Genomic DNA, 12,856 nt, shown 5'->3' with positions numbered 1-12,856 from the left:
GGATCAAATCAAAAAAGTTTTTTCCCCACAACACTGTTATGTTTTTAACAAACAGGAGCGCGTAGGGCAGAATCCCAACTCTTTTTAAATACATGAAAGTTTATTTCATGAGATTCATATGTAAACCACCCAAGCTACTAGAAATATATAAAGATTGTATAGATGCCTGGAGAAACAAGTTAGAATTGTCACTTCAGATGTGAAATAAAGTCTCACCGTTCACCAGAGAGTGAAACATTCGGATTTTTGCCACTTTTTTCTTCATTTTCATGAGTAGCACGTTAGTAACTTGGCCAGCTCTGTGGGGTACTCTCCTCCCACCCCCCAACCTCGGATGGGTGGGGGTTGTGCAGTGAGATCATTGGCACATCTTGCCTGCTTCTGTGCTGTACTTCTGGCCATGATGCTCTGTGTGCGTGTAGTTGTGATTTGGCTGATGGCAGGCTTGCCCCCCACTGTGCCACCCCCTCGTGTGCACTTCTTTGTGAGTTGATCGGTCCCCTCTGCATTGGAAAGAGGGCATGGGATTTCTCCCGTTGTAGAAATGTATAATACACTGTTTTTACCTAAATGCCAAGAATGTCTGTGAAGTGGGGTCATTGGTGTACATTTTTGCGGTTCAGAATCTGTTGTGGTTTGCCTCTCCTATTCTGCCACCCTCCTCACTCCTGCATTGCTGGAGCAGGGATAGGTCAGCAGAGGAGCATTGATGGAGCAGGGATAGGTCAGCAGAGGAGCATTGATGGAGCAGGGATAGGTCAGCAGAGGAGCATTGATGGAGCAGGGATAGATCAGCAGAGGAGCATTGATGGGGAGGGATAGGTCAGGAGAAGGGATAAATGGGCGAGATATGTCAGCAGAGGAACATGGATGGCGCAGAGTTAGACCAGCAAAGGCCATTCATGGCAGGGATAGGTCAGCAGAGGAGCATTTGTGGCCAGGGATAGGTCAGCAGAGGAGCATTCTTGACCAGGGATAGGTCAGCAGAGTGCATTCATGGCCAGGGATAGGTCAGCAGAGAGCATACTAGGTCAGCAGAGTGCATTCATGGCCAGGGATAGGTCAGCAGAGCGCATACATGGCCAGGGATAGGTCAGCAGAGGAGCATTCGTGATCAGGGATAGGTCAGCAGAGGAGCATTCGTGACCAGGGGTAGGTCAGCAGAGGAGCATTGATGGAGCAGGGATAGGTCAGCAGAGGAGCATTGATGGAGTAGGGATAGGTCAGCAGAGGAGCATTGATGGAGCAGGGATAGGTCAGCAGAGGAGCATTGATGGCCAGGGATAGGTCAGCAGAGGAGCATTGATGGCCAGGGATAGGTCAGCAGAGGAGCATTGATGGAGCAGGGATAGGTCAGCAGAGGAGCATTGATGGAGCAGGGATAGGTCAGCAGAGGAGCATTGATGGAGCAGGGATAGGTCAGCAGAGAAGCATGATGGAGCAGGGATAGGTCAGCAGAGGAGCATTGATGGCCAGGGATAGGTCAGCCGAGGAGCATTGATGGAGCAGGGATAGGTCAGCAGAGGAGCATTGATGGAGCAGGGATAGGTCAGCAGATGAGCATTGATGGAGCAGGGACAGGTCAGTAGAGGAGCATTGATGGAGCAGGGATAGGTCAGAAGAGGAGCATTGATGGAGCAGGGATAGGTCAGCAGAGGAGCATTTATGAACCAGGGGTGGGTGAGCAGAGGAGCATTGATGGAGCAGGGATAGGTCAGCAGAGGAGCATTGATGGCCAGGGATAGGTCATCCGAGGAGCATTGATGGAGCAGGGATAGGTCAGCAGAGGAGCATTGATGGCCAGGGATAGGTCAGCAGAGGAGCATTGATGGAGCAGGGATAGGTCAGCAGAGGAGCATTGATGGAGCAGGGATAGGTCAGCTGAGGAGCATTGATGGAGCAGGGATAGGTCAGCAGAGGAGCATTTATGAACCAGGGGTGGGTGAGCAGAGGAGCATTGATGGGGAGGGATAGGTCAGGAGAAGGGATAAATGGGCGAGATATGTCAGCAGAGGAACATGGATGGAGCAGGGTTAGACCAGCAAAGGCCATTCATGGCCAGGGATAGGTCAGCAGAGGAGCATTTGTGGCCAGGGATAGGTCAGCAGAGTGCATTCATGGCCAGGGATAGGTCAGCAGAGCGCATACTAGGTCAGCAGAGTGCATACATGGCCAGGGATAGGTCAGCAGAGTGCATACATGGCCAGGGATAGGTCAGCAGAGGAGCATTCGTGACCAGGGATAGGTCAGCAGAGTACATTCATGGCCAGGGATAGGTCAGCAGAGCGCATACTAGGTCAGCAGAGTGCATTCATGGCCAGGGATAGGTCAGCAGAGGAGCATTCGTGACCAGGGATAGGTCAGCAGAGTACATTCATGGCCAGGGATAGGTCAGCAGAGCGCATACATGGCCAGGGATAGGTCAGCAGAGGAGCATTTGTGACCAGTGATAGGTCAGCAGAGTGCATTCATGGCCAGGGATAGGTCAGCATAGCGCATACATGGCCAGGGATAGGTCAGCTGAGGAGCATTGATGGAGCAGGGATAGGTCAGCAGAGGAGCATTGATGGCCAGGGATAGGTCATCCGAGGAGCATTGATGGAGCAGGGATAGGTCAGCAGAGGAGCATTGATGGAGCAGGGATAGGTCAGCAGAGGAGCATTGATGGAGCAGGGATAGGTCCCAGACGGTATAGCAGGGGCAGCTATAGTAAGGGGGCGGTATAGGTTAGTAAGTGGAACTGAAGTAGTAGTGAAAGATCAGCCTAGGCCCTGATGACGCAACAGGTGCCAGTGACATTCAACAGGTGGGTGCAGCACATGCACAGACCCATCGATGGATCAATAGACTGATGGTTGGGATTTAGCAATGCCCGGTGTTTTTTGGGGCGCAGTCCGCACTGCCTCCAACTCCCCAGTTTCATCCCCTAGGAATTTCCCGCTCCCTCCCCCGGCTGGGCGCTCGTGCGTCTCCCTCTTTGCCAGGCACCTCACATTCCTTCTTCCCGGCAGCCTCACTCCCCCAGCTCCGAAGGCTGCTCTCGCATTCCTGCCGCGCACTCACTCACTCCCCCTGCTCGCAGTCAGTCGCTTGCCGTAAACACACGCCCGGCTCTCCCCTGCCGCAGAGAGGTCATGACGGAGGGACCCGGGGCAGCCCCTGAGCCGTGCTCCCCGGACCGGGCCGAGGCCGCGCTCTCACCCTCTGCTCCTGCCTTTCAGATTAACATGCTTTCGGACCGGAAGCGCGACCTGGAGCAGCGACTGAGTGCCATGATGGAGGAGAACGACCTGCTTCAAGGCACTGTGGAGGAGCTGCAGGACCGCATCGTGACACTGGACAGGCAGGGCTGTGACAAGGAGCTGCAGGTACGGGGGGCCGGCCCGGGGTCTGTGGGCGGTGGGCGGTGCGTGAGTGGAGCGCTCTTCCTGTGTCTGTGAGTGAGAGGGAGGCTATGGCAAGCGCCTGTAGTTTACACTGGCCTCAGGCTCTGTGGCTGCCAAGGGACGTTGTGTCTGTGAGCTGTTGTGACAAGGGTTGTCCTGGACGTCATGATCTGTAAGGCTGCCCGGGGTGGGGGTTGCGCAGCGGCCCGCCCCCTTGAGGGCGGCCGCCTTAGTGCCACAGGAAGGCACAGGGGTGGGAGGTCTTGTCCCTGGGCTTGACCTAGGGAGACCCCAGTCAGGTAGCTGCTTCCGGCGGGGAGGAGCCTTGAGGGGGGGTACATATTCGGTCCCCGCCCCCTCCTCGCCCTCTTGTCCGTTCGTTTTGCCTTAGCTGCTGGTTCCGCGTCGGTCGTGTTCTCTGGGAGAGATAGAGTCACACTTCGATCGATCGCTCGCCTGGTACGATCGTCTGCGGCCCAGAACGTCCGCTTGTCGCGGTGAGTCTGCTTGAGGTGGGCGATATAAAAAATGTGTACGTTGAAAGCCGGCAGTTAGACGTGTCCCGGTCGGCGGCTTCCCTTAGCCTTGGTTATTTGCCCTGGAAGGGGCTCTCATTGGGCCTGAAGGCCCTGGGGACGGGATGTGGTCCGGCGGCAAGACTGCAGACCTTGGGTTCGAGCCTCGTGGTCGCGTCCACAGCCTGTGATCTGGGCAAATCTCTTAATCACTTAATGGCCGAGTTCGCGCTATATAATTATGCAACACCGGGGTGGTAGCGTTACTGGGTTAGCCCGGATCAGGTCTCAGTTATCCCGGTAAGTGTTGGTGATTGATTGGAAGCGAGAGTCTCGGTGGAGCGGCGGGTGATCTTGGTGCCATAGCGTGGCCGGGAGGGCCCGGATCGGTGCTTTTATTAAGGCATTCGTGGCTGCGGGGCTGTAGCTCAAGGTTAGAGCGCATGCGGTGCATGCCTGTGGCCCCAGGTTCGATTCTCCGGTATCTCCGCTTCTGTCACAGTGCTGCCGACCTCGGAGCAGGGGACCAGGGTGCGAGAGTCGGAATTGTCTTTTTGAGAGCACGGGTGTCATTATGCCAGGGGGTGTAGCCCAGTGGTAGAGCGCAGGGATTGCGTGGAGGAGGCCCCGGAAGGGCTGGATTTAGGACGGTGCGACCGTGGTGCCATCTTCTTGTGGGCGCCGGGTTTGGATGTTTATTAGGCTTTTGAAGCACCGGATGCTGCGTTTCTTTCAGATCTCACGTGTGGGTCAAGTTACTCGTGTGATTAATTTCCTCCTGGGGAGATCAGCATTTTGTAGAGTTGAGGCTTAGACTAACGGGAAGTTAGTGCAGAGGGTAGGTGTTCCTGCTGCTAAGAACGTGTGCCAAGTAGATTACAGAGGGCGTTTGATGTAAATAGGTCAGCAGGTTACTGTTTTCAAAGGAGGCACACCTTTTTACTCACAAGTTACAACTTAAGGTACGTTATTCAATAACTGCATGCACACCGCCAAGCATACATTAAGAGAACATTGTTTACTTTGCAAAAAGGGCTAATTTTGGGAGGCGGGAGCTAGCATGGCGCGCGTTTGACCAGAATCGGGCAGCATAGCGCTTTCTTGCACCAGTTGCCTCACATGCTGGCATGTACGGATAGCGTTGGATGAAAGGAGAGAAGGTTAGCACTTCCCTTGACAAGGATGGAAGGGGTGTCCTAGTGGCCTTTACAACACATGCACGGTTAAGGCACCGTTACTTACTTACTGGCGTCTAAACCATGTCAGGCATGATGCGCGTTTTAGTAATACAGTGCAGCAACGCATGATTAAGAAGGGAAGTTAGCGCAATTGGTTTGTCGAGGAGAGGATGTGGACCGTCGGCTACGCTGCGGCGAGGTCGCGTACACGTGAGAAGTCCCTGGGTGTGGAATGCGGGTGGCTTTGATCTGGGGAGTCCAGGTTCGGGCCTCAGCGTGGGCATTGTAGGGAGAGGCGGTGTGGCCTCAGACACGCGCGCGCTGTCGCAGGCGGGTCTTTGTTTTCCCCGCGCGTGAATGTGGATGTAAGGCGGTGCCATGTGGGGCCCCCCCTTTACCGTGGGGCCAAGTTCTCGCTATATATATATATAATGTGGACACCGGAGCAGAGTATCAGCCATGGGAGGTGAGGGGCATTTATCTGATAGTGCTATGTGGGCACGGTGTCATGTATGGCAGAGTATGCACTATGTAGGCTTGCGTCATTTTGGTGTGTCCCCTTGCGGCGGAGCGGGTGCTATGTGTAGCGCGCGGATGCCGATTGGACTTGGGCGGGCTAGCGCGATGTCATAATAACCTCAAGGGAAGAAGGCCAAGAGTGTGGGTGCTCTTTGCCTGGTTAGTTATAGCTCAAGTTCGTGCTGTATAGGCCCCGGATTGGGATATTGCAGTTTTGGGTGTTTCTGGGATCGCTTGATTGGACCCCGGCAGAGCCTCCTTGTTGGGTTTTAGTATGTAGTTGCGGGCCCGTGTTCAGCGCTCCAGTGCCTTCGGGTCGAGCCTCGCTTTTGTCTGTATCTCCCGTGCCTGAATGTGCAATGGAAACACGGTGCTCGTGTAAGCGCTCCTTTTCCGGCAGGTAGAGTCGCACTATAATTTTTATCTCCTCACTAGTGGCGACACGGAGAGGCATGCATGCGCACGGGGGGCACGTGGGCTATGCTCTGGCATCTGCAGGTTACGGGCTTGAATCCATTGTGCGGCCCCCAGCTTTCCATCCGGCAGCCGTGGCTGAAAAGAACAGTACTGCTCAGTGGGCGCATGTTTCGCATGTATGAGGCCCCAGGCTGGCAATGGCACCAGGTTTTTGAGCCTCGGGGTCGCGTACGCACAATTGGATTGCGTGCATGTCGCTTACACTCCCGTCCCTGAAGGTGGAGACGCGCTATATTGTGTTTAAGTAGTTTTACACAATGAGAGGTGGTGATTGCTCGGAGATATGCTTTTGTGACATATCACATTCCTTGGGTGACATATATGATTTTGGGAGTTGCAGGCTGGGCCTGGCCTGACTACGTGTTGGTGTTTTTCTGCTGCATTACATCCTGTGGAGAAGTCAATCCCGGTAGGCATGCATCCTCACTCCCTAGTCATTGCCTCAGCTAGTTAGGGAGCCCTGCAGACCAGTTGTTTTTACTTTTATTCCATACTTGAAGCTGGCGCAGGGCGCACCTGGCTCTGTTGGTGTCTTTCATGGAGAATTGGCGTTTTACTGGTGTGGAGGGACAGCCCAGCTGTCGTATTCGCAGGCAGGCTGACATGAGGGTAGAATAGCTCTCGGTGGGCCTTGCAATTGAGCTAGGAGGGGTACTTATTTCACTATATGCAATCATAAGCACTGAGCAGCCAATAGATGGGCTTGGTGTTAGTAGTGCTCCTCGCTTTGTATATATAGAGATGCGAGGATATGTGCGCAGTATGTCAGGTTCCGGGAAATCAGGTTTATCGTGTCATCACCTTTGCGCTCACATACACAGACATTTGTATGTTTTAAATGTATTTTGTCGTAGTGTTTGGTGACCCTGCCTCACCATGCCTGAACCGAGGCATTTTCCAAATGATATGCCTGCTTGCCGCAATTATGACTCATTGATCTTATGCAACACAGAGGCATGGCCAAGCCAGTACTATTAGCTTTGGTATGTTCAGCGTCACAGGAGTACAGATCGGGCCGCCAAGATGGAGAGCTGGGGAGATGAGTTACCCTGTCGGCTAGGGCGCTGGGCCTTGGACATGGGGAACTGGGTGGGCGTCTCGGCAATGACGCTTAAACATCCTGTGATTCTGGGCAAATCGCTTAATCTCCCTTGTGTGTGGGCACAGCTGGGATCTGCGTAGGTCAACCATAGTGGGGTATGTCGCAGGTCCTCTCCTGCCCAGGTCTCATAGAAGGGCAAGTTACTTGGGCATGCTCCTTGCTGTAGTTCAGCACACGAATCTATGCATGTGTAGGTAGGGGCAGGTTTTATCCAAAGGAGGGCAAATTACATACATCCTCCAGTATTCTTAGATATAGGCAGGCCCAGTTCCACCTCTTCCTGTGGGAGGCTAGCAGCTCCGGGGGATACTAAGCATACCGGGGCATAGTTTGTTCAGCACCAAGGGCCACTGTAGGTCAGCAGGTAAGGTACTTGGGATAGGACTCAGCAAGTAAGTAGGATGGGCAGGGTAGGGGTCAACCCACTGGGGGTACAGTGACTGCAATTTTGGCCACATCACGATCCTTCCATCAATACTTCTTGCCTCAGGCATGAGTTTTTCTTATCAGCCTGGAATCACAGCAGTTATTTTGCAGGCAAACTCTGAGGCGGTAGCACGCATTATGGTCATGTTAGGTAGCCGGTCTACGGGGATTTATTTACAGGTCTCAGGTATGAAACTGGCTCATTTCTTAGGTGCACTTGCACTTGGCAGGGAGATCGCGGTGTAATCCTCAGCTCAAGGATCCTTTCCAAACAAGATAGCCCAACAGGGGATGTGCCTGCTGTTAACCCCATGTATAATGGGCAGTGCATCAGTAGCTAGCTCTGCCTCTCACTCCTGGAGTGTGATAAAAGTAGTAACAGTTACACATTGCAATTCACAGCTTTATTAAATAGCAAGTAATTTTACGATTGTCTGAGGGTGCGATGCACAGTTATCAGTGTAAGGTTTCCACTACCCCGGCACAACGTCACATAGATTGGGCATCTAGGACACATGCTAGATGCTCTGCCGCCACCCTAATGGGAGGTTAACCCACATTGCCAGCTGGTTGACAAGGGTTGCAATGGGTAGTGCCGCCATGCGGCAATGAGTTGAAGGGTAGATAGTACGGGCAGGTCCGGCTCGCCACTTTCAACAGGGAGCTCATAGGAGGGGCCAAGCTAAAGAATCTGGAACGCTCACCGGCTGGGAAATTAGGCCGAGTGGACTTGGAACGCCTAGTGTTGAGTGAGTGTTATTGTTTCCTGGTCGTTCTTGGTCTCCTGAGGGTAGGAAGACCTAGCGGCAAGGAACAGCTAGGGTTGTTTTCGTGTGCTTCAGTCAAAAAAAAAAATAAAAAAAAAAAAAAAAAAAAAAAAGGGGGCCCTGGCTCACACGGTAGTGGGCAAAGATCACTCACGCCACAGGTGCTGAGGCCTGGCGTGGGGCTCCCAGGTTACTTCGGAGGGGCTAGGCCTTCAGATGCTGAAAGGATGTCCGTTGTTATTTACTCGATTGATTGATCGGTGGGTTATTTCCTGGGTCTTCCAGGGGTGTAGAGCATTAGGCGCTTGTCTTTTCATCGGGTCGGTTTGATGCGGGATAGTGGTTTTGGGGCAGGTCACAGGCTGCCTCCTCTCGCTGTGTTTGTATTTCTAGGTGTGGTCAGGTCAAGTGACGGAGGAGAGCAATCATCGCGTGGTACAGCTGGGCATGAAGGAAGGCCAGGCAAGATGGTAGCGTAGGCAGATAGTGGTACTGATCGGGGACTGGTGTGGGTCTCAATGGCAGGCCGCCATGCAAGGGGACCATGTACCTAGGGCACGTACATCAGGCAGTGACATGTGAACTGGGACCATGTGTACTAGAATATGCAGGAGTGGTTCCCACCACGGTCGGTCAGATGGGAAGTTGTCATCTTGATTCTCACTGGATACCCTCACTCCACCACGCCTATGGTAAGCTGAGGACGCCTGTTGACGCTGTTAGACCTGCTTTAGTTAGTACCGCATTGCTGTGCCTTGGCCCGGTTTGTCTCGCATCAGGGCCAGTTTGGGGGTACCGGCGAGTTGTTTGCTCCTCGGCTGAAGCGGGCGCTGCTAGAACAGGGCATGATTGATGAGGCCATGCAGCATGACAAAGGTCTTTTCGGCACTGGCAGAATGGTGCAGGCGGCGAAGTAGTGCCATTACAGAACATGGATTTGTCAACATTCAGCCAGGAAATGATTAGCAGCAGGAAGGTATTAAACCAGGGTGAGCAATTGGTTTTGGTTTCGTGCTCAACAGGAGCAAGGGCATTGCATCCTGTCCCATCGGGGTACGGGGACCGTCTATAGCACCAGATACTGTAATGCTGCCATCTTCGCCCTGGGCTGGGGGGTCAATGTCTTCCAACTTTACAGCCAGACTCTGAGCAGGCAAAGGCATACTTGCGATGGTGCAATGGGCACTCAGCAGTAGAGTTAGATGGGTCATCATACCCCGGTATGACGCAGTGATGAAACATAGGTTATGGCCTCACACGACCAGGCACTCGAGGGCAGCTGTGGCGGGGGTGTGCCAGTGCCAAGAGGGTGCGGGTGCCTGTTAGGGCTGCTGGCTTGGAGGGAGCACTACTCTGATCGCCACAAGGGCACGTTTGTTTCATAGAAGGCTGAACTGTTACTTTTATGGCATGGTGCCAGTTGCTGTCGTTATGCGCATGTTTCTTGGCAGTGTCAGAAACATTCAGAACGCAATGCTGGTGGTTAGCCTGTTGTCAGGCTGTTCAGAGGTATTTTAGCTCAGGCATGGCCAAGCATGGGTTATAGGCCGGTGGTCTGCCCTGGGATTCGTGTTAACAGGCAGGTGAAGCAGCAGAACTTGGAGGGGCTTGGGTTTGACCTCTGGGTACTAGGGCAGAGTCTGGTTGCTCACTGAGTAGCACGCCCGTGAGTTTGGCGAAACAGGTACCTTTGCGAGCATCAGTACCGGGTAACTTCGCCCGCCCTACAGCACTGGCTGGCAGCTATGCAGGTTGTGGAAGTGGCCTTCCAACAGGGGCCTACGGTCCATATGATTAAGGGAAGCACCGGGGGAACACTTTAAGCTATAAATCTGTTGGAGACCAACTGGCTTTTCCAGTATTCAAATAGAGAAGCATTTTACACGTTGTTCTCCTCTGGGGTCACTCTGACCTGTCTCTCCCTGGTATACTAGCCGAATTTTGGGAGGGCAAGGCTTTACATTTGGTGGTGACTGATGGAATACGATGGGCATACTCCAACGGAGTGAAAGAGGAAGGAAGGCAGGCTGGGCACTGCCAGGCAGGAGTGTCTTGGCAAAGGGATTGTTATTTAGCCATGCAAAGGCAACTTTGGACCATCGCCTATTTAGGTTTAAGGTCATTTCAGTCTAATCCACGGAGGAGTTTAGAAAGGTTGGGGGAACCTGTCCATATGGTGCACGCTGGCCGCCGGCCCGGTTGGGCGTAGACTTGTTTTGACTGGACCTGGGAGAAGCCCGGTATCAGTATGCTGTAGGTATGATGGCCTACCAGGAGCCATGCGCAGTTGCGCAGAGCAAAGAGGTCTTGGCTTCATCAGGCATGGTCTTATACACGCCAAGTCCACAGGGTGCCGGGAGGGAGATGGGGTGCACCTCCCTAGTTTAGGCACGGTTCTTTTCCACTGGACCTAGGGGAAGCTTTGGCTGCAGCAGGCTGTTAGTAATAGGCTACCTTGGCAAGGAGCCCGCTCAGGAGAAGCCATTGAGGTGTCAAGGAGAAAAGTTAATAGCGCCATGTGCAAGTTCACTGAGCTAAGAGGCTTTGGCTTCGTCAGGCATGGCCTTTTACACGCCAAATCAACAGGGTGTCTGGAGGGTGATGGGGTGCACCTCTCCACCCTAGGCATGAATTTAATTTTACTTGACCTTGGTGAAGACTTGGCAGCTGCGGGTTGCGAATAGACTGGACCTACTGGGCCTAGGGGAAGCTTTGGCTGCAGCAGGTTGTAAGGAAATAGGTCTACCTTGGTGGGGGGCCCTGGTAGTGACGGTGGCCACTCCCAAGGCTGTGGAGGAGTTACAGGGCGATCCAGGGTCTGCACATACCAAGGGGTATAGCATGCAGCAGCACCGTGTGGTGCTAAGCCAGGATACCCAGGGATCTTTTAGCGTGTCCACTGGAAGACCTACGGCGCCCCGCTACCGACAGGCGGTTGTGGGTCTGAGCAACCGGGGGCTGCCATGTATGCTCCGCCCACCCATCACGGGGGGGCGTGGTGAAGCATGTGGACTGGAGGTTCACGGATGGGAGGGGTGGACCCTCCCAACATTTGGTGGTCACCAATTGGCGCTGCCATGGTGACCCTAGGCTTATCAGACGGGCAGGCGCCATGGGGCTGGCCTGCCCTGGGATCGCCCGTAAGATAACCCACCGTGTTTGCATATTTATTATGCTAATAAACCTGCAGCAATATTTCTCCACTTACATTCAGTGTCGTGTGTTTTATTATGATTATGTACTGATGTATTATATGATAACGGTTGCCGATATTGGCACTATGTAAGGCTGCCCGGGGTGGGGGTTGCGCAGCGGCCCGCCCCCTTGAGGGCGGCCGCCTTAGTGCCACAGGAAGGCACAGGGGTGGGAGGTCTTGTCCCTGGGCTTGACCTAGGGAGACCCCAGTCAGGTAGCTGCTTCCGGCGGGGAGGAGCCTTGAGGGGGGGTACATATTCGGTCCCCGCCCCCTCCTCGCCCTCTTGTCCGTTCGTTTTGCCTTACCCGCCCATCCGCTTACCCGGCATCAGGAGGGACAAGAAGGGGGGGGAAGGTTTTTCTAACAACTTTCACTTTTGTGTTGCAGGAGGAGTTACAGGGCGATCCAGGGTCTGCACATACCAAGGGGTATAGCATGCAGCAGCACCGTGTGGTGCTAAGCCAGGATACCCAGGGATCTTTTAGCGTGTCCACTGGAAGACCTACGGCGCCCCGCTACCGACAGGCGGTTGTGGGTCTGAGCAACCGGGGGCTGCCATGTATGCTCCGCCCACCCATCACGGGGGGGCGTGGTGAAGCATGTGGACTGGAGGTTCACGGATGGGAGGGGTGGACCCTCCCAACATTTGGTGGTCACCAATTGGCGCTGCCATGGTGACCCTAGGCTTATCAGACGGGCAGGCGCCATGGGGCTGGCCTGCCCTGGGATCGCCCGTAAGATAACCCACCGTGTTTGCATATTTATTATGCTAATAAACCTGCAGCAATATTTCTCCACTTACATTCAGTGTCGTGTGTTTTATTATGATTATGTACTGATGTATTATATGATAACGGTTGCCGATATTGGCACTATGCCTGTGGACGTGGGAGCTGCAGCCGTGGGAGGCGAGGCAGGGTCTGCAGGTTGTACTGGGTCTCTGGTCACCCTTGTGTAGATGGAGACGGTGTCTGTGAGGCCTGTGTCTGACAAGTGCCTGTTGTACCGGAATCAGGCTCCGTCTGTAGGACAGAGATGCTGTGCATCTGTGGGGTGTTTTCAGGGCCTGCAGGTTGTAGCATTGTTCATGCTCGGACTCTAGACGAGATAACATTTGCACCATGGTTGATGCTCAGGCTCCAGGACACAGATGCTGTGGATGTGTGGGGTGTGACAGGGGCCTGCAGGTTGTATTGAGCCTCAGGCTCTGTGTGTGGGTGATGGAGGCCGTGCTTGTGGAAGTACGACGCTTTGACAAGGGCCTGTAGGTTGTACTGGGGTTCACGCTCA

General features: G+C 53.9%; 1 protein-coding gene and 1 non-coding gene across 3 annotated transcripts in view; both read left to right on the top strand.

The window, feature by feature from the left end:
- BICDL1 (BICD family like cargo adaptor 1) overlaps nt 1-12,856 on the top strand; it is a 337,524-nt gene that overhangs the window by 162,679 nt on the left and 161,989 nt on the right. For both annotated transcript variants that reach the window (XR_014970393.1, XM_085633220.1), the window contains exon 4: nt 3,222-3,368. Coding sequence is in view for 1 of the 2 variants with exons in the window: in XM_085633220.1 (XP_085489346.1) it covers nt 3,222-3,368 (147 nt within the window). In the remaining variant the exon portion in view is untranslated. The remainder of the gene's footprint in view (nt 1-3,221; nt 3,369-12,856) is intronic.
- Nucleotides 5,040-5,164, top strand: LOC146783746 (U6atac minor spliceosomal RNA). The gene has a single exon (XR_014971467.1). It is a non-coding gene; the product is annotated as a U6atac minor spliceosomal RNA (small nuclear RNA).

This window comes from Triturus cristatus, chromosome 11 (genome assembly GCF_964204655.1).
Source record: "Triturus cristatus chromosome 11, aTriCri1.1, whole genome shotgun sequence".
Taxonomy (NCBI): Eukaryota; Metazoa; Chordata; class Amphibia; order Caudata; family Salamandridae; genus Triturus; species Triturus cristatus.
Note: the sequence above shows the minus strand (reverse complement) of the source record. Positions and strands in the feature narration are given on the sequence as shown.